Here is a 24508-nt window from a genome sequence, read left to right as displayed (position 1 = left end):
TACTCACTTCTTGTTCTACACTATTCATGCATTATCCTTTATTACGGGAGGATCCTTATAAGAAAAACAGTTCAAATATTTTAAACCATAATGCTGCACCTGTCATCTTCATTGTTGACTTTTGTATAATGAGGAAAGCTATTGGAAAAGAAACAATGCACTTAAGTCTGTCGCCACACCATCTACGAATTCTATGATCACTTGTGATAGACTTCGATCTTGCGTATCTACTTTTTACAACATCTTGTGCAGTGGGATCCTTAATATTGATGAATGTGCTAATTTCTAGATGCATTGCTTTCTTATCTTTTCTTATTAATGGTGATCACAATCAAGATTTTAAATCCCATGGGATGAGGTTGTTCTAGTTTTCCCATGAAATGGGATGCACTGTCATCTCGTCCTGTCCTGACACTTGGGCAGGGTATGTCCCAAGATGTACCGATTGAGATGTTGGGATGATAGTGGGACAATCTTGTCCCGACACATGGGATGGTACCCTATCTCGGTGTCCCGTAGAACGTCCTTTCCGGACTTGAATCCTTAATCACAACCAATATTCCCAATCTCGATACTGGACTGTGTATTAGTGGGAGATTGTATGGTACAAGTACCATATCGTATCCTTTGACCATATTGGTCGCATGAAAAAACCTATTTTTTTAGTTTCAAAATTTTTAGGCATCCATTATTTAGTTTATAGAAAGTAGGGTTTTATGAGTTTATTTTTGATGTTTAAATATAATATGCTTTAAAGTTCTTTATCTTATATGCCCAAAGAATTGTGTGGTTGTATAGTACATGTTAAATTAACTGACATTGAAAATGTAAAATACTTATATAAAAAATTGGGATACAATATGCATGCATATGTTCAACTCCAAGTCAAGCATTTTATGTCCCTCATACATGTCCATAGCACATTCTTAGTTGAACCTTGGGACTTGACTCTCATTGTGCCCACCCAGGATTTAGGTAAGTTGTTTGTACTCGATAGCCATACTAATACTGATGCTCCATCAGTAGAGGATGATGATCTTAAGTATCGGAGGAGTCTTGATACTTCCTTTAGTACCATGACCATCACCTATAGGTCCCCTCTTGTATGCTACATTGTCCTCCTCGCCCCTATGCCCATGGTTCCTATCCAGCATCCCATACTCAAATCGGTTGAATGAAGCATATTGGACTGCTTACCATGCCCTTCTATCCACTATCTCCACCCTGACCATTGAATTTGTCATCACCTCAAAGAGCCATTATCATTATTGCATGCATCATCAGATGACCTAGGATCCCTCATCGAAAGGCTCAAAGTCTTGAAGCCGCTATGAAATGGCTCCTTATCCACTCTGTCAAACATATATATATATATATATATATATATATATTTATATATATATATATATATATTATATATATATATATAACAAGGATTCAGGTCCTAGCATGACATTCCATGGGACACCGGGATGGGATACCATCCTATGTGTCGGGATAGGGCCGTCTTGCTAGTGTCCCAGCATTCCGATCGGGATGCTTTGGGACATCTTTTGTCCCAAATTTCGGGATAAGGTGGGATGGCGGCACATTCCGTTCCATGGAAAAATTGGGACTGCCCTGTCCTATGGGATTTAAAACTTTATATGTATATATATCTTCGTTCCTTAGTTTTACTTTGCCCTAGTGGATGTCTAAAGCACTAGCTTCTCACCCTTGCTTAATCGACCTCGGCTCTCTTCTTTGGCCCCAATATGCAAACTACCCCAACTAGTTCAGCCTCCCTTTTTAGCTTTGCTTCTCTTGCTACCCCTAGTGCCATGGTAATCTCTCAACATCCTTTTGTCATATCTCTGATTGGAGATCCCGACTTTGAACCAGACTATGATCTTAATTGGCTTCTCCCTGAACTTTGTGGTGGTTGCAGTTGTTAGGCATCGGGTGGCTACGGATGTTGTATGTGTCAATTTGCCAATAATTTTTCAGAAAAGGTTGCATGAATCCTTAATTTTTCATGCATGAATTAATTTTTCTATTTAAAATTACTCAAAAAAAAAGAAAATTTCAAAATTCCTAAAAAAATGCTGGCTACCTTAAAACTTAGTTCTGAATTTTCATACATTTTCATTGCATTAATAAATTTTATATTAAATTTGCAAAAATATGTATAAATTTCATGAGTATTAGGAAAATATGATACATTCGCCAAAAACATGTCAGAAATATCTTTAAATGCTACTGAAGTCCCATGATTTTTTGAATTAACTATATTTTTAAATTAAAATATAATATTTAGTCTGAATAAAATATTGAAAATTAAATTTTTATTATGTCTAATTACTTCTTTTAGGAGGTAGCACATTATTTTTGTTCATTGCATATGAAGTATTAATAGTGTAAACAATCTAGGAGTTATTATAAAGTTGGTCTTTTATTCGAGAAACAATTACTACACTGAAAATGAATCAAAGTGCTGGAAGAAACAATAGCAGATAGCATGCTTGATAATGAAAATAACATGAATATTGGGAATCTAACATCTCTTTTGTTTTTTATTAATTTTATACAAAAATATATTTTTAATAGAAAATAAAATAAATATAAATATAAAAGGTTATATCATCGCATAAGTTCGATTAAGATCTATGATATATCACGAAATCATGCGAAGATACAAAATTTTGGTATGGGATGTAAAAGAAAAGAAAATGGAAGAGGTAATCTTGAAAAATATCTTGGTGAACTGAGAATTTGCCCTTCCTATTCACCTTCCATTCTCTCCTTACCAGTCTCCTTTCCTTTCTTTCTTTGCTCTCTCTCCTCTCTTATGTTGTTCACAGGTGAAATGTTGGGAGAAAAGGGTGTGGTGATCTTTTCTCCCTCATTTGAGTGAATGGGTAAATCAGGCCCTAACCAGGACCTTACCAATTTGAACCATTCAAAATCATTAGGTTCCAAGTGGTTTGTCATAATGAGGACTGGCTCAAGTCCCCATTTGTACTTAGAGCATGAACCATCCTGGTTTGTGGTTGGGATGGTATGATAGACCGAATTGGGCCATTGGGTCCAATTATCATATACCAGGTCATAGACTAAACTTTCTGATCCTCAACAAAGCAACCAAATTGAGGTGACCAAACCATTAATTCTGAAGCAATATGGGTAGAAGGTAATCTTTTTCAAAAACATTTTTGAACTTTTGTTGACATCCAACGTGAAATACAAGATATAATAAACTGCACCAACAAACTAAAGAATTTCCGAAGTGGTTTGGTTGCCAGATCAACGAACAATTTTTCAACATGCAGAATAAAATTGATCAAAAGAATAGAATGGCATGATAGTTATACTTGATCCAATATGCTATCATATAGGGGGCATACCTTGTGTTAGTATGCCGAACCAACCCTTATATCGGACATGGCGACATTGTTACCAAGATTGTGAGCCTTCTTTGAAGTGTAGATCTATAGAGGGTAAAATTATAAACAGACATGGACATTGGTTGTCTATTGCTAAAGAATCTGAATATAAAAATAAGTGCCTGTGTTATTAGTGTGTGTGTGTGTGTGTGTATATACATATACTGCCTTCCGTGGGAGTTTGGGCTGTGTCACAGTCCCAGTGTGGTTGATCATCCTCTTGGACCAGCTATTGATCATCGTCTTGGTAAGCTATTGCCTCACCAACTAGCTAATCAGGCACGAGCCCCTTGGGCGGATTCCTCCTTTTGCTCAGCCTATGGGGTATTAACAACTATTTTCAATTGTTGTTTCCCTTCCAAGGATAAGTTCTTACATATTACTTGTTTGCCACTGGAAACACCACTTTCAGTTCGGCTTGCATATGTTAAGCATGACACTAGCATTCATCCTGAGCCAGGATTGAACTATCCATGAGATTCATTTGCATTACTTATAGCTTCCTTATTTGTAGACAAAGCTGATTCGAAATTGTCTTTATTCCAAGACATAACTTGTATCCATGTGCTTCATGTTAGTCTGGAGTTCCTCCCAGCAATATAGCCATCCCTATCCTATCATGTCAGTCCCACAAGCCTCTTAACCATTCTCATCCGATCATTATGGGGGAGCAAGTCAAAATAGGAAAACTCACACTGGGTTTATGGATAATCAAGCTCGAATTGATGACTTCCACTACGTCATAATGACACTATCGATTAGTTATATCCCTTTCTGGCCCTATCAAGAAATCGAACTAACTAATCCTAAGAAAAAGGATCCTGGAACTCAATGACACTATTCCTGAACAACTTGGAGCCGAACCTTTTTTTCGTGCTATTATGGTTAGTAAAATAATGGAAAAGATTGAATTCAATTGTCAACTGCTCCTATCAGAAATAGGATTGACTATGGATTCGAGCTATAGCACATGGTTTAATAAAATCCATACGATTTTCTCGATCCAAATCGAATAGGTTTTATGCGAATATTTTGTTCAGGGTGTTCTTTTTGATACTAGTAAGAGAAGAACTCGACTTGATATTGTTAAAAAAAGAGGGGAAGCATAACCAAGTGAAGATGATATGGATCACCCCTTCTTGCGTGAATGATCTTACATTTTTGAAGGAACTGGAGCTATATTTTTTTTCAATTTCCATTCAAGAGTTTTTATGTGTTTCACACCCTTTTTTTGAGACCTCGAAAAATAATGAAATGGAGAAATTCTTTTTCTTAGGAACACATACAAGAAAAAGGATAATGGTAACCCCACCATTAGCTACTTCATTTTCATTTATTAATTTAATAGTAATAGAAATACATGTCCTATCGGAATAGAATTTGTAAATTGCTATCCTCTTGCCTAGCAGGCAAAGTTTATCTTTGCTTAAAGACTGATTCATTTGGATCGACATGAGGGTTTAAATCTATTTATTGCCAGAATTTATGTTATATATTTGAAGTAGGTTGACCTCCTTGCTTCTCTCATGGTATAAGCCTCTTCGCCCCTTCTCCTTGGTCTATAGAGACAAAATGTAGGACTAGTGCCAATAGTTCATTACGGAAAAAAGGACTCACGGAGCCGGGAGCACTAACTGATACTAATAGTGATATAATAGAATGCAAAAGAACTATCTTTTCTGAAAGAACTATCTTTTCTGCTTATGTTTCCTGGTTCCATTACTATCGTGGGCCTTATGCAAGCAATCAGATCATATAGATCCCTTCAACACAGCATAGGTCATCAAAAGGATCTCGGATGACTCACCAAAGCACAAAAGCTAGGTCAGAAAATTGATTCCTATTTGAAGAGTGTATAACTACATGGATAAGCTCACACCAACCCGTCAATTTTAGATCCAATTCCGGATTTTCCTTGGGAGGTATTGGGCAGGAATTGGAATGTAATACTATCGATTTATACTGAAGAAAAGGTTCTCTATTGATTCAAATGCTGTACCTATGGGATAGGGATAGAAGAAGAGGAAAAAATTGAAGATTTCACATAGTACTTTATATATATATATATATATATATATATGTTATTCAAGATAACTATAAATTCTTGAATATAATTTGGAACTTTCTGCATTGTGCCAGCAGTAACAAGCTTTATTCTATTTGAAGGAAATCTTCGTACAACTGATATAAAACTTCATTTTTAAATGCAGGACCGCATTCGATTGAGCTTTTTTTCTCAACCTGATGGCCCCATAATCGGAAATGCCACCTTTAAAACCACAGTTTTAGTTCCTGGGTACACTAATTTTTTTCAGATCATGCCATCATCCTTTAACAAGCTTTTGTTGGCCTAATCTAGGCTTCCATATTTTTTTCCAGTGAACCAGAAGCATTTTATCTGGGTCCACCATCCAAAGAAAAGCTTGCAAAGGTATCTATCAGTTGCAGAGCGCCATTGTATTTTTTTTTCAAAGTGAACCAATGACTGGTTATCCTTTTCTCCTTTAATATATTATAGTGTATGACTTTTGAATAATTGTAATGCTTGCAGAACTCTCCTGCTGGAGCCGTATTGCTTGGATCAATATCCTATGGTACTGTAACAGTTAGCAGCAAAAATGATGACCAAAACCAAAAACCACCAGTATCTTATCGTGTATCTTATCTTATACCACCATCCAAGGTAAGAATATGGTTGACTTTCTTTAACTTTCTCAGTTCTTCAACTTTCTCAGTCAAGTGTTTTCAAAATTTTTGAGCTGCTTGACTTTGTGGTCTAAAGATCATGGTATACATGATATCCTTTGGAGCTGTTGGTTACCTCAACTTCATGGGTTTTTACTATATTTTAGAATTATGTTTTACAGGTTGATGAAGACAAAGGAAAGGGTACTGGTACCTGCACAAAAAGTGTCTCTGAGCGTTTGGAAGAAGAGGTAATTAAAATACAATTTGTCCATTGCAGGTTGTGGCTTATTTTGTTGTGTTTTACATGATATTCCTAATATGTGGTTTTGACTGGTAAAGTTCCTCATGGTTTGTGCATGTGCACTCATTTCCCTAGATTGACATATTGTGCACTATTCACATGTCAGTTGAGCACTAGTGCAGCTTCTATCCTGCATGCTGTGCCAGTGCTTAGTGTGCACCAGTGCTGTGGCATGCAGTGCACTGGTATGCAGCTGATAGTGTGCCAGTGCTGCATGCAAGGCATTAACATGGTATGTACTTTACCATGTAATGCAAATCGACCAGCATTTCTTTATTTTGCATGTTATTTTCCTAGTACTTGAATGCTTAAATCTGCTTTCTGAATTTGATCTAAACCTTGGTATGGTAAGATATTTCAAATACTAAATAATAGCCATATTAATGTCTCATTTTCCACTATAATTTTGGAGACTTACCAGTTCCTATTATTCATCTTTGTATATTATATGAAAGTACAAAAAGTTTGGTACATAGCAATTTAAATTGTACACATTTTTTTGTGTTCATCTATTTAAAATAGATCTGCTACACTAGATAGTTCTTTTGTGTTAACATGCTCACTTTGATCAGGTACGAGATGCTAAGATAAAGGTTCTGTCAAGCCTGAAACGAGATACTGAAGAAGAGAGATTAGCATGGAATGAACTTTCCACTTCTCTTAAGGTAGCATTCCATCTGCCATTTTCTTCTTTCTATTCCCATCTTTTAATGGTTTATATATTTTGATATTTCAGAAAAAGGGGAAGTTCTTAAAGGTTGGGTGCACTAGTGTATGATTTCAGCCTAGTAATTGCTAGTAGATCAAGGACCTTTTTAGACCTGTGACACCATATCTATGTGAGGTTTCCTGCTATAATTGGAAGGGTCAAAAAGAAAAGGTTGGCAGAGTGGAGAAATTGGGGGACTAGGGAGAGAGAGTTTGCAATCTTGAGATTTTTGGAATACAATAAATCAGAATTGTCGATGGGTTTCCTTAAGAAAATTGTGGAGAGGGATTAACTCCCCAGGATCCTTCCATTATCTTTTATCAGTCTGCTTCGTTGCCTGGCAACTTTGCATTAACGTGGGATATGTGACACAGTTAAAGGTGTCAAAACAGGCCGTGAGGGTTCCTTCCCTCATAATGTGAGAGATCTCACAGTGCAAGGTTCGGCGTGCTATGGCCGGTTGACTGGAACTGTGACCCACTTGAATCATGTCAAATTTTATGATGAGGTCTCATAAATGATAATCTAAATCATTTCATGTGATTTACTACGTCTAAATTGTCTACAAAACTAGAACCATTTATTTTGGATACCCTGGCCTGTGCGTCAAGCCCTTCCAAATGCACAATTCAAAAATATGACACAATGATTTGTTTTGTGTTTTATTAATTTTATTTTATCTTTACTTTCCTTTTATATATCCATATATTATTTTTATTATCTCTTGACTTATGTTTGCTAGCAAATGTTTCTTTTAAAAGGTCACTGCCTTATAACTCAGAATCTATCTTTATGTGGTGTTCTCTAAATTTTTGACCCTTTTTCATTTCAACCATCATTTTTGTACCTGCAGACGGACTATCCAAAGTATACTCCATTGCTTGCCAAAATTTTGGAGGGCTTACTTTCAAGTGGTGCTGACCAAGACAAGGTTAGCCGTGACAAAGAGGCAAGTATATACTAATATAATGATGTTTTAATTATTTGTGAAGACAGAATCTGTCTATATGTTGACGATCGCTTGTATCTTGAAATTGAACTCCAAGATCATCTTCATGAATATTTTTGGAAAATATTTTTTTTTAATATATCGATCATGTGCAATTTTGATAAACATGAAGATAGTCCCTCATAAGTACTTAATAAGTCGAAATCAAAGGCCGAAAATTAGAAAGTGATTATTTTGAATGATTGTGCCATCATTTTTCCTTTTGTTTGGTTTGTGTGCCAATTGTTGCTTGAATTTATTTATATTCACCTTTATGAAGAATAATATGATGTTACCATGAGCTAGAACAAAGTAACAATTTTTGTTTATGTTCCTAATCTATCTGTGAAATGTTCTTGTCCTGTTGTCCATTAATAAATTGCTTCCATTAGAACTGATGATCTTGGCCATCTTGGTGGCTACATAATACTAGGGTGAATCTAAATGTCAGTTATCTTGGGCTAGATATAAAGTTGGAAAATATTGGATACCAGGATTTCTAGAGATTTTGGTCAATATTGTAATAACTGAGATGTTGGATCCTGGCCAATATGATATAAACCTAGAACTAACTCCCGTATTGATGTTTAATATTTAAAAATTAATTTTAAGTGTAAAAGGATGATTATGAAATAGCAGTTTATGTCAATCTAGTTGTATATTAGACTATTAGTATATGTCAGTTGAGATAATAAAGGCAGAGATATCAGTTTTATCATATTGGTGAAAGGTTGGTAATTATGAACTTATATTTTGGTCAAGATCTTGCCTATGATGAAAACCTTCCAAGATTTCTTGATTTTGTGTTGGAAAATTCTATTATTTGTTTGGCACTGCTTTAGTGTCATTTTTCTTTTTGTTAAGAATGGAAAGTGGAATGCAAGGAACAAATTGTGCTGTCTTTCTTTCTCAAGAATCTTTTCTTATATATTTGATAGCGGAACATTTTGGCCTTCATTTAAATAAAAAAAAAAAAAAAAAAAAAAAAGAGGAAATCAGGTTCTCCCTGCTCTTTCGCATTGCCAGCTCCATTGCAAGCACTACTGGTGCCATTAACCCTCCACGAGCACAATCATTCCATTGTCACTGCCACGATTGCCACTGCTACCACCCCTTAATTGCTATTGCCATTGCCAGTTCCATGTGCCACCATACCATGGTGCCACCAACACCAAATGGGATGCATTATTGCCACTGTTGGACCACGACCATGCCACCTTACCATCAGCACTACTTTTTTCCACCATTGTGACCACTGCTATGACCATCACCTCCAATCGCCAAATTCTCACCATTACTGTCGACACTCCCACCACTGCTGTTAGTCATACCACTACCAGTTCTGCAACCTGCAGCCTATCTCGTCACTACCCTTGTTTCCATTACTACCTCAGCTATTGCCAAAACTATGCCATTTCCATCTGTCCACCGACCAACACTTCCAAATGTATTGAGTCTTCTGATAAAATAACAATTTTGACTACCTTCTGCTTCAAAATATCGGAGAGAAGATTGATTGGAAACTGAAACAATAAACAAAAAGGGAACCTGTGAACTTTGCTAAAAGCTACCTAAACAGAAAAAATCTGGTAAAATTACTTCTTAAAGGATAAGCATGTTATAAGTGTATTTTAAGTATCATTTTTTTATCATGAACTTCCTGAACATTTTATCTATTGTTCATTATATGCTGAAACTAACATGTTTCCAGTTTTTTTTTTTTTAACCCCCTTTATTATCCATCTCTTTTTCAGATCGTTGATGCAGCTGATGAGGTCATTGACAGTATTGACAGAGAAGAGTTAGCAAAGTGCTTATCCATAAAGTCAGATCCTGAGGATGAAGAAGCAGAGGTTAAACTAATTTTGCAGTTATTCTTTCATCTAATGGTTCTTGATTATTCGAGGAAGAAGTGTCTAGATTAAGATACTTCATTCAGGGCTTATAGTTACACTTCTTGTGTAAAGATTTCATGCATTAGCTTTTTATCTCAGTGAATATTATTTAATTCCTATTATCAATTCAATAGTCCTGCTTAATCCTTAAATTAAAAGCTGAAATTACATTTCATTTTGAATTCTTGCTCTTTTGCAGAAAATTAAGAAGAAGATGGAAGTTACTCGTGACCAATTGGCAGAGGCTTTGTATCAAAAGGGCCTAGCACTGGCAGATATTGAATCTTTTGAGGTAAGATTACTTATTTGTTAAGCATCCATAATTCCATATTATCTAGAATTCTAGATTAATCTGATTTCACCAATATTGTTTTGTTTAATTTTTGTCTTGAAAAGAGATCTAGCTTTTGTCTCAGTGAGACCAAAATTGATTGCAAAATCTACAATCTCTATGTTTCTTTAATCCTTCAACATTTTCTTATAAAAAAAACATGCAAATTTCTGACTACAGATCCATTCAATCATCTCTTTTCAAGAAAAGAGATCCTTTGTATCAAAAGGACAAGAAAAGGAATCTGTTTTTGACTCTTCAACTTGCATACCAGATGCCCTCCTCACTGTGGCATCTTTGGACAGTGCTGAGTGTGATGAAGCTATCTCAGATGATTTTTTTTCACTCATGTTCTCCAATGAGCTTCTCAATGCATCCAAAATAACCAAATGTTATTCAGGACGTCATATCTTTCGTCTGTTTTCTTATAATATAACTAACATAATTTTTTGTTTTCTGATGGCTCTTGATCATTAAATCTAAGAACACCCTCATCTTCACAGATATTCATTTCAATGCCAACTGCCTATACTCGTATGTTTTCCTAGTTTGCACGTAAAATTTGTCCTTTATTAACTTTCATATTTCTAAACAATATTCATTGTTTCCCTAGTCTCATTGTTCAACTCTGTTTCAAATGAAGTGAAATAATACAGAGCCACCACTTACACCTCAAGTCATCTGCAAAATTGTCCACTACAGCTACTATTGATTCCCCAGACCTTGCTAGGAATTTCTTGCTTTCATCACTTCTTGCTCTCATGACTCCTTGAATGGATATTTCACATTGCTATCATTTGTTTTTTTTATTATATATATTTCCCATTAATTAATCTTAAGAACAGGTATCTGAATGACATTACTATTTAGAATTGGCGGCTTCAAATTTATCCAAATGTATAGTACAGATTTTCTAGTATTTCCTTTAGTAATATCCTGATATACGCAGTTGCATTTAAGATGAGAGTGTTGTTCCATGTCATATGAAATGATGCTATGCATGCCATGAAGCAAAGTTGAGAACATGATACAGGGTGTAGATTCTGTATCAACCCATCTCAGTGTGAATTGGTTTATATTTCATTTTATTATTGGTAATCATGTATTGAATTGAAGCTATGCTGATAGATCTACGTGACATCTAAAGATATTACAACATTTGCACAAGATGCTTAATTTTTAAACTGTATTGAATTAAAATAATGATAATAGCAAATGTTAGTAAACTTGATTTATCTTTGCTTTGGACTGATGCTGATGTAATAATCAGCAGGTTAGAATTCATCAGTTGGAATCCTAATTCTCTAAATAGCACTTGGAAAAAATCTAAATGCATATGTTATTATTATTGCATACTGGGTAGTAGTTGAACGTAGCCAAAATACTAAAATTTAGGCTTGTGCAGTGTTTCTTATTGTTTCTTATGTGTACATATTAACATTTTTGCATCATCTCTTAGTGATAAGGTTCATCGGACTGGTACCAGGACTTGAATCAGTCAGTGCCTGGTGTGGTGCAATACCGGTTCCATATAGACTGACATGATATGGCAAGGCGTGCCAATTCCAAACCGGCACACAGTTTCTTTTTTTATTTTTTCAATTTTTTTTGTTTCAAGGTCTTTAATCATTTTTTTTTTGTTTCTTGAATGATTTTAAGTCCAAATTGATGTTTGTTGATGTTATTTGATATTTCTATTACACTAGTGCACCCTTAATGATGCTTCTAGACGTATAGGCTTAGATCCCAAGTCTTGGAAGGTGGAAGTCAACGATGGTGGTAGCAGATCTGAGCCCGGCGTAATGTGGATCTAAGCCAGACGTGATGCTTTGTTTTAGAGGTAGCCTTACAAGGACTAGCCTAGGGATAGCTTCGTAAGGATTAGATATTATCGAATTCTAATATACTCAAATCAATTAATAAGATACAAAACATAAAATGATACAATCAATTGCATGTTTTTAAAATATACATACCGATGTCATTTATAAATGTCCGGATCATTTGTACAATTAGGAGGTACATCAATTCATCCCTCTAACCAAGCGGCATTGTAGTCCTATATGCTTATCTCATAAGGTATGTGCGCTAGGTTGTAACTAGTCTGAGATCTCTCGTTGAAGTTTTAGCTTTAAGAGGTGTCATCTGGCTGATAGGGAGGCTATGGAGGGATCCATCTGAATATGTTGGCAGCAAAATTCAAACCGTAAGATGCTTCGAACTACATAGGATAGTAGTCATTAGAATATGATACCTTGGATGCACCATACCCATATCTATATGGATCATAAGCTGCTTATGGGTATGGATAATAGGATCTAGAATATGAGGATGAATATGATATATCCATGGATCCTACTCCACGTGCGAGATTATCTGTAGCTGCATCATGTCCTAAACGACCTCAAAGAGCCCGTTATCTTTATGCAATCGTATTATTGCGGGCTCTACTAGCTTGTGCACCATGTTTCTTATCTTATGTGGCATACGTAAACTGAAACTCACTGATGAATTAAGGACCATCATGAGATTGTATCTCATAAATGGTTTTTTGTGCTCCACTCTATCCCTGGCCACCAAAGCCATGACCATCAGAACTCATCACTGCTCTCCTTAATCTCTAAATCTGAGTGAACTGACTCCACGCTCCATTGCAATTGCCTTTGTTTTTTTGTCTCTGTGCTAAGTAGTTGCTTGTCCTCCCCTTGTGCCTCGCTTTAGGTGGCTAAGCTGGGAGGATGGATGTCGTCCTATTTTCTAAGATGAGCGGGTAGCGTGGTGGTCTCATCTGACCATCTTTTGATCAAATCTTTAGGAGCATGTCTCAAACATAGAGTAACATGATGAATGACTCTCCATGACCCCTCTACCTGTGGCTGATTAGCTGGTATCCTGAATGGAATGTTGCTATTTGCCCATTGCTTAGCATCCACCCTAGTTTCGCTAGTTATAAAATTGGTTGATCGTGGAGGCGATCCTGGTTCATCAAGCTCCAGCTCCTACTGTTGGCCTTCAAGTCATCTGATCATTGGATCTTCATCATCATGAACTAAAGCTTTCATGGTCGGATTTGAGTACTTCAGCTCAACTTTCTTCTAAATGCATTTCAGCCTCAATCTCAGATTGTATTGAAAATATACAAGATCGTTGAAACGTCTTGTGTTAGATGGTTCCCCTGCTTACCATGGATGAGGGCAAAGGTTGACCAATGGTGCTTATAATCACTCGAGGGGACCATCTGGGAGAAGATCCGGATGGCAACTCGTTTTAGATTTATTGTCGATAACCCAAAATGAATCCACCTTTCAATTGTAAAACCATAGAGCAAATTATGTATAAGATTGTATTGTATTAATAGTTATGTAATATCAAGCACGAGTTGTCATTAATATCTATTCTATTTGGATTCATCCTTTTTTTTTTTTCTTACAACATCTGTCGCACCTCTAAAGCTTTCGATGCCCTTCTAAATATTTTTGCCTGTGAAAAATATACATGTTATAATATGTTCCTGGTTGAAGATACAGTTAACAAAAACATGCCACCTAACCTAATTTAGCTCTTTTAGACGGTTGTGATATTTGAAGTATATCACATTATATAGGATGGTTAGAAGCTCGTCCATGTCTATCCCAGGTATGATTTATTGGAATTTGGGGTTCAAATAGTAAGCTGCAGATAAATTTTATAATTATTTAAGTAAAGTTGTTCAAGAGCATTGAAATTTTTAGAACGTTCATAATTTCTTGTTGGTTAAATACAAGTCCCTGTCCATTAGGTAGTTCCATCGTTGCTCAGTGATCTTGATGTACTCTGGGCATGTTTCGGATCTGCCATCCTGATCTGATGCTTTATCCTCTCCATCATGTGATATAAAAAGCCCATTTGGGATATCTCTCACTGTTTACGGTCTAACGCATCTCATGTAAAAGCTTAATAACCTTCACTATCTTCGTGGCCCGCTGCCAGAATGTCTGTTTGTCACTATGTTCTCAATAGTACTCTCCCCAATGCCGGCTCTCATATATCTGTTCTCCTACCACTTGGCATTGACAAATATTTGACACATCTACTTTCTTGTCAAGAAGGCTATCAAATGCATTGTAGTTACTAGCGAACCACGTGACATTTAGTCTCAAAATCTCTCCTTTATTCATCTCTGCATCAGTGACAGGACCCATATGTGCTTATAGATGAATCTAGTGATAGTTTGTGTTGACTCTACCACCTGCTGCACCCTATGAAGCCTTCCAATATCTAACAACATGAGGTTCATACAATATGCAGCACATGGATTCTAGAAAATATGCGGTCGCTGCTTTATCAGGATCTCTCCTGCGGCCTATTATTGATAATAACTTGCACGATTTTTGCTCTCCTATCTAATCAATCATCTCCTTTATCAAAGGATGTATACAGCATCATGCACCCGATTTAATGCATCAATTGACTTCTAAAAAAATATTTTTCATCATAGTATGTCAGGAAGCTGATGATGCTCTATTTGGTAGGATCGGTCCAATCATCACACATTATCGTCGGTCAATATATGGGCCACTTGCTCTGATATGATGCAATCCATTTCTATAGCTCCTTGTTATTGTCAAGGAGCTCATCGCAGATGTTCTTCAATCTTGGAGGATCTATGTTTGGATCAACAACTTGTATGGATGCAATGACAAAGCGATAATATGTGCTACCTGCTGCTCGCTAGGATGTGGCTGATGTAAAATCAGGATTCAATAGCTCGTCAGATATCCTTCTTCTTGTCCTTTAACATACTATCAATTCTTTGTTGCTTTGAATTATTGCTTTGGGAAGGTGTGTGGATCCAAGTTGTAGATGGTGGCTCATGGTGGAATCTATCTAAAGGACTTCTTTCTACTGCTAAAAGTCTCTAACATAAATGCAATATGGCCACCACCTCTATTGACGGCATCTCTAATTGAGGAGGTTCTCCTGAACTCTGATTCTCCTCCATTGGTTATAGGGCCCAATGCCGACTCGTAGTGGGATAGTCCAAATCCAGTCCTATGCTTGGCCAACTCCTTAAGTTGCCACTGATCATCCAAGCTCATTTTGATAGTAGCTTGGATCTGTGCCTCATTATCTAAAATAGAGGTCTCCTCTAACTTTCTGAAGTGATAGAGAGGTAGCTCTGTGACTCGGCGATCCATCATATTCTTCTTCGAAACCCTCTCCTTCACTGTTCTGAAATTAGTAAAGTGTTTCATCAGCTGTTGGACCTCCTGTGGGTATTTTCGGCATATAGCTACACAGGGTAATCACCAGCCAAGTGCTACTTCAACCTAGTTATCCTTACTTTCTTGAACTTTGTGTTGCACTAGTTGCATGTTTAATAGTGCTGACTGAGAGCATTTGTCCATGGTCCCAATCGATGTCACGTTCTAAGTCCTTTTTTTTAAAGAACATGTTTTCTATTTCAGAAAATACTTTTGAATTATGTAATACATAGTTCTAATTTTTCATAATTATTCTTAATCTTTAACAATATTTTTATTAAAAAATAATTTTAAATATCATAAATTCACAAAAATATGTTGTGTTTCAAAAAATACTTCTGAATTATCTAAATCATAGTATTATTTTTTTCATATTTTTTGTATTAATTATACTTTTTTTGTTATTTTTAAATTAGGAATATTTAAAATATAAAGAATTTTGAAAAATTAATTTTAGCTTGGATCTATGTAAAACCCTACCATGGATGTTATATATATATTTTTCTAAGCCGCTTGGCATGCATCAAAAGCTACTTATTCCTTAGTTTTTGTTCAAATTTAGGTCTAGGTCATTATGTGCATGATGCACCAACCTTTCATTAATGGACACCAAATTTATGTTTGAAGTAGCTTGTATGCCCCTAAATAATATTCTGATTTTATAATTATTTTTTAAATTCTTCAAATAATTTTTATTTTCAAATACGTATTTTTAATTTTAAAAATTATATATTTAATTAAAATTAATGATTTTCGTGTCATTGTGTATATCATCCATAGATTTACAATGCTGAAATCAAAACTTTTGGCATGATCTCCCCTTGTTTTTCTAATTTTTGAGAATATTTGAGCTTGAAAAAAAGAGAGAAGGGAGGTAGGGGAGAAGCATCTTACCTTGAATCCGGCGTTTGAGGTCAATTTCTAACTGTTTTTGGCTTGGGGGGGGGTGTGGGTGTGAGGGATTTTGAGGAAAATGGAAAAGAACGACTTGAGAAGGCTCGAGAGCCTTCTCATGCCTTTCCATCACTCAAATATGGGTGATGGGGCTGAACCGCCACAAACCAGGCCAAATTGAGTGATGAGGCTGAACTACCACAAACCGGGTGGCTTGGCCTGGTACCACTCTGAATCGCCCAGTTTGGAGTGGTTTGGGTTGTTTTTCAAAAAAGGGCTGAACTGACCAGGCCTAGCACCGGTTCGGCTCCATATGGAGTGAACCAGGTAGTTTGGCCCCATTTGGCGATCCAATACTGATGCCTGCCAAGTATTGGCAGGTCTTATGCACTTGTTATGCATACCTTCGTATCATCATGTGCATGATGCATAGTGCTTTAATCCTTGCTTGGAGCAGCTTACTAATTCATGCTTTTCATATTGTTCTTCCCTCAATTGTGTCACATTCTTAATCTATATGGTTCACACCTTACTAGAGATGCACATCAAGTGCCTGAAAGAAATGGATTAAAGCAAAATATTACTTACATAAGTTGTTTTCATTGTATGCAATCCGTGGCAAATTAGCTCTTAATTAGTTCACATGATTATCTGGACTTTCAATCTTGTGTTTAAATTATTCATTATTTTAGTTTAATACTTATTCTGTAACATCCATTACCATTGGGTAATTTTAAATAGCTCTATGTTTGGTTTCTTTTTGAGAGAGTAGTCTCAATTGGTGGTGAATTTTCAAGCAGTTTGATAAGTCTTGTCTTGTACCAGGCTGATCAGTCAGTGGAGAAGTCTGAGACTGCTACCAACAAAAGTTTAGATGGAGCTGAAATTCTTACCAAAAGTGATCAATCAGATCCTTTTGATGAGAACTTTAAGGAATTGAAGAAATGGGTTGATGTTAAATCCACAAAGTACTGCATGCTGTTGGTGGTACGTGAGAGACGTTGCAGAAGACTTGGAACAGCTTTAAAGGTAAATTCTTTTGAATTCTTTTTTCCAATAACTTATTTCTGATCCATTTTTTGCTGAAACTTCGTCAGAGTTTGGTCAATGATTTTTTTTAATTTTAACTTTGAAAAGCAAACACTAGCATAAGCTTTCATATCTTTTGAATTCTATGCTTTATTAAGGGAAGAATGTAAGATAAGTCACAATTTTTCATAAAATGGGGTATCTTGAATTATTTTTGATGATTGTTATAGTTCTGAACAAGGTTTCGAATATGGTAGTACGAATTGTACCACATCATTTTGGTTGGTTTCTGGCACCGGTATGCTGTGTCGGTGCAGGAGGCAATTCTGTATCATGTGTCGGTATGCGGTACCACACTGTTCTGGTGAAAAGCTAGTATGAGTTCAAGTATCAGTATTTGAATCCTTTTTCCCAAATTTCATATTGTCTTTATTATTGTTACTCAGCAAGTAAAGAGCCCCTCTTCCTAAAGGTTTTATTTTTCCTTTTCTTGCATGAAATTCACATGATATATTAATGTCATTGTTTCAATCATAATATGCATGACCAAACGAGCTAGGATATGATGCATGCTCTCTTGTAATTCCTCTCTTTAAGATGTCAGAACTCAAAACACCTCCTCAAGCATCAAAAGAAACCCTGAGATCAAAAAAAATTAGGTTGCATTGCATTCTCAGCTTTTTGTGTTTAGAATCATGAAGCATGTTAGTTGTTCTATTACATTCTTTTGTGCATCATGCTTGGTAGTCATAATTGTTTACTCTGCAAAATTAATGAACACAAAATGGGAATGAAAAGAAAGAGGTTTGCTACTATTCATGATGGTACCATGAGGATGATCATACAAACTGTAGAGAGAGACAAAATCAACGAACAACCCTGGCTCCTGAAGGAAACCAAGAGTGGCTGAGGAGAGCATAGGTCTTTTTATTTACAAAAAGGGAAATTCCTTCTATGTTGAGCATGGACGTGCTGCAGAATACACATTTGCAAGGTGGGGAGCGGGGAAATGCTTACTAAAATGTAGTAGGTAATAGGGCAAAAGAAATGAACTTTGCTTCTCTACAGAAAACTTTGAGACAGCGGAAAATGAAGATTTGAGAGGAGAGGAAGCAGTGCTTTTTCTGAGGCTGATTGGTTGGGGTTTGCTGTTTAGAAAGAGCCCACAAAGACTGGTCCTTGTTTGGTGTGGTTAATATGAAGTTTATCTTGCAATATGTCCTTGATTTGGGCCAGGTAGGTCTGAAAATGAGGCTGCGGTACTTAGAAACATGCAACTCCATATGTCACAGGTTCTGACTCTTTGTATTTGCTTTTAGATTTTTTTTGAAGTAGATTATTCTGGTTATGTTTCTGTCTTTAACATCTGGAAATGAAATGGCTTGAGTGAAAATATTCTTTTGCTGCTTTTAGTGTTAATCTGTTTCTTAGGACAAAACAACTAAATATTCTCTGATTTTTCATGCATATTTGAGAACCTTTTCTTTTTCCTGCAAAACTGCACTCACTCAAATGCCCTGACCGATAGTGTAGCAATAACTACCTTCAATTGTTATTCCTCAGTGCTTGTTATAGAGTACTTCTTGGCTCTCCTTGTACTTATAGAGCACTTCTTGGCTCTCCTTGTACTTACCATTTGGCGCTGACCAGCTAAATAGTGAAGATTGTATTAATTTATGTGTTCTAGAGTTCTTGTTCGTGAAAGTTTCTTGCCATAATCCATTATATATAAATTTGTTGAAAATGATCATAATGTATTTGAAATGTTGGATAATATTTAAATAATGTGTTAGAGAAATTTTTCGTACTTTCAGTTGTGCAAATTGCCAAGCTAACCAAAACTATTGCAGAAAATCCTGGGTTAATGCGATGGTGTTCGTTATGGCAGGTATTGACTGATATGATTCAGGATGAATCAGAGGCACCGAAGAAAAAGCTTTATGATCTAAGGATCCAATTGCTTGAGGAGATTGGGTGGACACATTTGGCATCATATGAGAGGCAGTGGATATACGTCCGTTTCCCTTCAAGTTTGCCTCTTTTCTGATTTGATCTTGTACTTCCAAGGATTATTTTTTTGAATAATACATGTGACGGATGTTCATTATTGCATTCTCTTCATGAGGTTAAGTGGTTTTTGCTTTTGCTATTGATACAATCGACAGACAACAGAGAAGCACCACTTGTTTTCTTTAGTATTTTTCCAAATAGAAGTTTCAGTTTCAGAATAACTTCAAAATTAAGCATACACTAGCCATTGCACTATGTTTCTTTTATGATGTCCGTTCATTAAGTTACACTAGCCATTGTACTAGGGTTTGACCTATCCAATTGGTTGGTAGATTGACTACATATTTGATAGGGAAATTAGATTAGTTGTTTGCTAAATTAATTACAATTTCAGTGGGTAAAGTTGCATTTTATTCCACCGTAGGGCTGCTTTCTTCATTTATGTTATCGGTGCAGCCTGCCTGCCCGATAGGGTCCAATTTTTACTAGGTTGGACTAAGTTTTTGACCCAACAAAATAGGGCCTGGCCTGGACTAGTAGGCCCGATCGGGAACTGAGCCCGATGTGTCTTTTATATATCATAGCGAAATTCTTTGCACACCGCAGGCGGTGTAGAAAATCTGACGAGGAGCGCATCGCTTTATATGATTAGTCCACGTAGGTATCGCTTTCCAACGCGCATTTAATATTTGCAGTTCGATTTTTTAATTTGAAAATTTTGAATGACGAAAATATCCTACTCTTTATAAAAAATTATGACATATGTTCATATTATGAAATTCTACATATAGGAAGTCATAATTTTGACGCAGGATGTCATAATATGTTATAAGATGTCATGATTTTTTTCAAAGAGTAGGAGTATTTTTGTCATTCTAAAATTTTAAATAAAAAAAAGAACTGCAGACATTAAATGCGTGTTGGAAAGTGGTTGGATAAAAATATCTCTTCTATATTATGACATCTTGGACCATATTATGACGTCCTGGATAATATTATGTTATCCTGCATGCAGGAAATCATAATTTGATGCAGGATATCATAATTTTCTGGATGATATTATGACATATTGCATGTAGGAAGTCATAATATATCATAGAATGTCATAATTTTTTCAAAAAGTAGGGGTATTTTTGTCATATAAAATTTTTAAATGAAAATACAGAACTATAAGCATTAAATGCATATTGGAAAGCGATGCCTACGTGGATCAATTATATAAAGTAGTGCTCTCCACGTCAGATTTTCTACACTGTCTGTGGTGCACAAAGAATTTCTTTATATCATATATAAAGTTATATATAATGGTGCGTGCATGCGTGTATGTGCATATGTGGGCTGATTTTGAGACAACTTGATATATACGCTAGGTATATCCAAATTAGACTAAAATGTTTAACACAAATTTTTTAAATTATTTAGATTAAATCCCATGGTTTAGATTTTGTATTGGCAAATTGGAGCGTGCAATTTTGTAGGGGGTATAAAGAGAGGTCTATACACCACCTGCATATTATAACATCTATATATATATATATATATGGAAAACGAAGATTAAATCTTGAGTTTAGTGGAAGAAGCCCTTTAACATATTTGAACCAATGACTTTTGGCTTACCATGGTATTGCTCCACTGCTGAGTTAAAAGGTCCGTTTTTATTTAATTTATGATCTCACTATCTAATGCATATATGTCTACACATTTGCTTATGATTGGGGTTTAAATGGTTCTCTTTTACGAATAATCATAGCTAACATGGTCTTGATATTATTGCGAACATTTTTCTGGCTACTTGATGCATAAGTCAGAGACTTGTGAAACATGTGATTTGTTGCTTTTAGGTATGTTTACGATCAACATTATAGATCATTGATTTGAGTGTTCAATTACTGATTTTGGATTTAAGAGAAGTAGATACTCATATATGATATATATATAATTCGTTTCAAACTTAATGGAAATGTGTACCCTTAATGATTTTCCTCTCTGAGATTCCTTTCTCCTTCTATGGTTGGTGGTGCCACCAGTGTTCTTATCCGCTCCTTCAGTAACCAGTAGCTGCCAACATCCTCTCTCCTCCATGGTAGGTTCTCTCTACCTGTTCATCATCTTCTGTCTCTTTCATTCCTTCCCTCTTGTGAAAAACCACTTACAGATCCTCCACTGGTTCGACAGGGGCGGGATGGGTCCAAAAAGACGAGCCTGACCAGCTTGCCTATCCAGCTTGAATCAGTTTGAGCCCTTGTTTTTCCATTGAGCCAGGTTAGACCTAGGTTTTCAAGCTCTGGGGCCAGTTAGACCAAATTTAGGCCATCTCATTCTCTCTAACCATTTGACTTATAGATATGTTGAACCAGCTTCAACCGGCAGTTGCTTCAACCGGTTCAGACTCATTGGATCGAGAGGAGGTTTTCTTGACATGTTGACTCCTTCCAGGGACTCGCATTTTTGACATAACAGACTGCTTCCAAGCTCAGCTCCAACATAATCCCCTTTCTGGAGAGATACTGGAAATCCCTAACATTTGATGAGGAGGACAAAATGGTCCCCACCTTCTAACTTGATCAACCTTTCTTAATCCTTTGTTTATCTCCAAATTATTAGTGACTTAAATAACAATCGTCCCACTTGGATCTTAGTAGATTCTGTGGGTGTGCTTGGTTCGCGATTGGAATCGAAATCGAAATGATCAAATTTCCTGAAGCGTTTGCTTCATGATAGAAATCGGAATCGGAATGAAAATTTAAATCTATATATAAGAGTGGGGATTGAATTCTAGGTACATTGGATCATTTTCATTCTATTCCGGAATTAAAATCGGTATGGAATTTTTTTCAACCAAATAATTGGAATGATAGTTACTCATTTTCATTTCGATTCTGAATCCTCACTCCCTCCAATCAATCACCTCTTTTGTTTTTTGTAATCTCTCTGTTCTTATCTACACCCACCATTTCAATCATCAGGGATAGACTACTGGCACCCTCTTCTCAGCCAATTATGGTTGTTGATAAGGATCACTCTCATGGAGTCGCGACATGAGGGGACTGTTGGTTGCCTACTATCAAGTAAGGTGCAATTCCAAGTGCAGCATTTGATTGTGATTTATCTATTGTAATTGTCTGAGTGCTTGCAATTGTAACTGCAACCTATGTTGGAAGTGTAGAAGAGCGTCCAAGTGTTGCATTTGCACTTGCAGAAAAATACCCACGGTCCTGATGGCGACCAAAGATGCAAATACCATCCCACCAACTTCTGTATTCTCCACACACCACCCCCCAAACAAAATCAACATAATTTAAATTGAAATTTAATATTATATATTTTAATAATTTAGTACAATAATTTACATAAATCTTATTATATCAAATAACTTTATAATGTTATGTTTATCATTGTAATATTAGTGTTCACTTAACATATATCCATTATTATGATCATAGTATACATATTTAATTATTATTATTATTATTATTATTGTATGATAATGATTCTTATTATAATCTGTATAACATTATAAAAATTATAATATCATATTATTGTAAATATTATATAACAAATATAGTTGTTACAATAATATATACTTTCATTGTTTATTTATGATTATAAAAATATATCTAGTTACTATAAGTTTAGCCTATCTTGTTACTGCAATTACTATGGTAATTATTGTTGTAGTAATCCGATAATAATTTAATAGCAATACTACTTTTCTTTTATAATTATTTAATTATTTAATGACAAGATACTTTTATCATATAATTTTTATATTTAATATATTACTTAATTTAATAAATATATTATTGCTATAAATTTATAATTATAACAGCTTACATAATTATTATAATGCAGAGCAAATTTATAGTATTATATTTCTAAAAACATAATTATTAGATTATTATATTTACCATTTAATAACATCAATGTTATTGTTTTGACCATAATATACTTATATAATTTTTATTATTTTACCATTTTTGTGATAACATACATGGAATATAGTAATAGTAAAAATAGTAGTATTTTTTATTATAATTATAAAAATAATATTATAGTTACTATATTATAATAAAAATAAATGGCTTATTATTTCTAAAGGGCAATTTTACTAAATCATTTGTATTATTCTAATTGTTGGCCATATAAATTTTCAAAAAATCTCCAAGACCATATAGTCAAATATTCAAAAGATCCCTAAAGGATATTGAAAGAATTTTGGAATCTATTATTGCATATTTTCTAAAGGGATTGCTGCAGCATATTTTTTGATGATCATTTGAAAATTTGGCTGTATGATCTTGAAGATTTCTTGAAAGATTTTCACAGTCAACAATCGAACTAATAACTTACAAGGTTACCAATCTCTTTTAGCTATCATATGACCCAATAGTTTAAATTGTATTTGCAGTTCTCAACTAAAATATTTCCACCCAATGTGATTTTGAGGTTTGATTTTTGTTTCAAAGAAGGATAAGAAGCATAAAAAGTTCCAATATGAGTACTTGCTATGAGTTGAACTATGATTTATTCTCCAGCCGTTTTCCTTTCCTACTTCGTCTATTAGTAAGAGGAAAATAGAATCATAGATGCCAGAAATGAAAGAAAATAAAGACAATTAAGGAAACCGAAAAAGACAACAAGAACAAGGTAAACTGATAAGAAGGAGGTAAATACCATTTCAATTCCTTTTTTTTTTACATGTTATGGACTTCTGGGTGTTTCCATCTATGTTACATTTAACATCTGCTGGATATTTTTCTTTGTTTTTTACTTTTGTAATTTAAATCATAGCAAAAACATTCATTACATAAGAAAGACAAAATGTGATAAGAACAGGGTTCCACAAGTTTTTTTTCTTAAAAGGAAAAAAAGAAAGAAGAAAGAGAGAAAAACTCATCCGGAGATGCAAAAACTTGGAATGCACTATCAAGATTCAGATATAGAATTTTTGGTTGCTAAGTAGAGGAGCCTCAGCATTAGGGTAAGCCCTTATTTATA

The 24508-nt window shown here is 35.2% G+C and overlaps 1 protein-coding gene and 1 long non-coding RNA gene across 2 annotated transcripts in view; both read left to right on the top strand.

The window, feature by feature from the left end:
- The window catches only part of LOC105042882 (tripeptidyl-peptidase 2), a 95190-nt gene extending 75447 nt beyond the window's left edge, over positions 1-19743 (top strand). The window contains 10 exon segments of the mRNA XM_010920241.4: positions 5633-5718; positions 5802-5853; positions 5974-6105; positions 6290-6358; positions 6984-7076; positions 7974-8069; positions 9863-9961; positions 10203-10295; positions 17297-17500; positions 19389-19743. Coding sequence (XP_010918543.2) covers positions 5633-5718; positions 5802-5853; positions 5974-6105; positions 6290-6358; positions 6984-7076; positions 7974-8069; positions 9863-9961; positions 10203-10295; positions 17297-17500; positions 19389-19547 — 1083 coding nt within the window. The 3' untranslated portion in view covers positions 19548-19743.
- A 1227-nt stretch (positions 19744-20970) lies between these two features.
- On the top strand, positions 20971-22294 carry LOC140856964 (uncharacterized). The gene is made up of 3 exons (XR_012140475.1): positions 20971-21593; positions 21686-21772; positions 21854-22294. It is a non-coding gene; the product is annotated as an uncharacterized lncRNA (long non-coding RNA).
- Positions 22295-24508: the final 2214 nt, after the last annotated feature.

The sequence above is a fragment of the Elaeis guineensis genome, chromosome 4, assembly GCF_000442705.2.
Source record: "Elaeis guineensis isolate ETL-2024a chromosome 4, EG11, whole genome shotgun sequence".
Lineage (NCBI taxonomy): Eukaryota > Viridiplantae > Streptophyta > Magnoliopsida > Arecales > Arecaceae > Elaeis > Elaeis guineensis.
The sequence above is the reverse complement of the archived record's forward strand: the minus strand, read 5'-3'. Positions and strand labels throughout refer to the sequence as shown.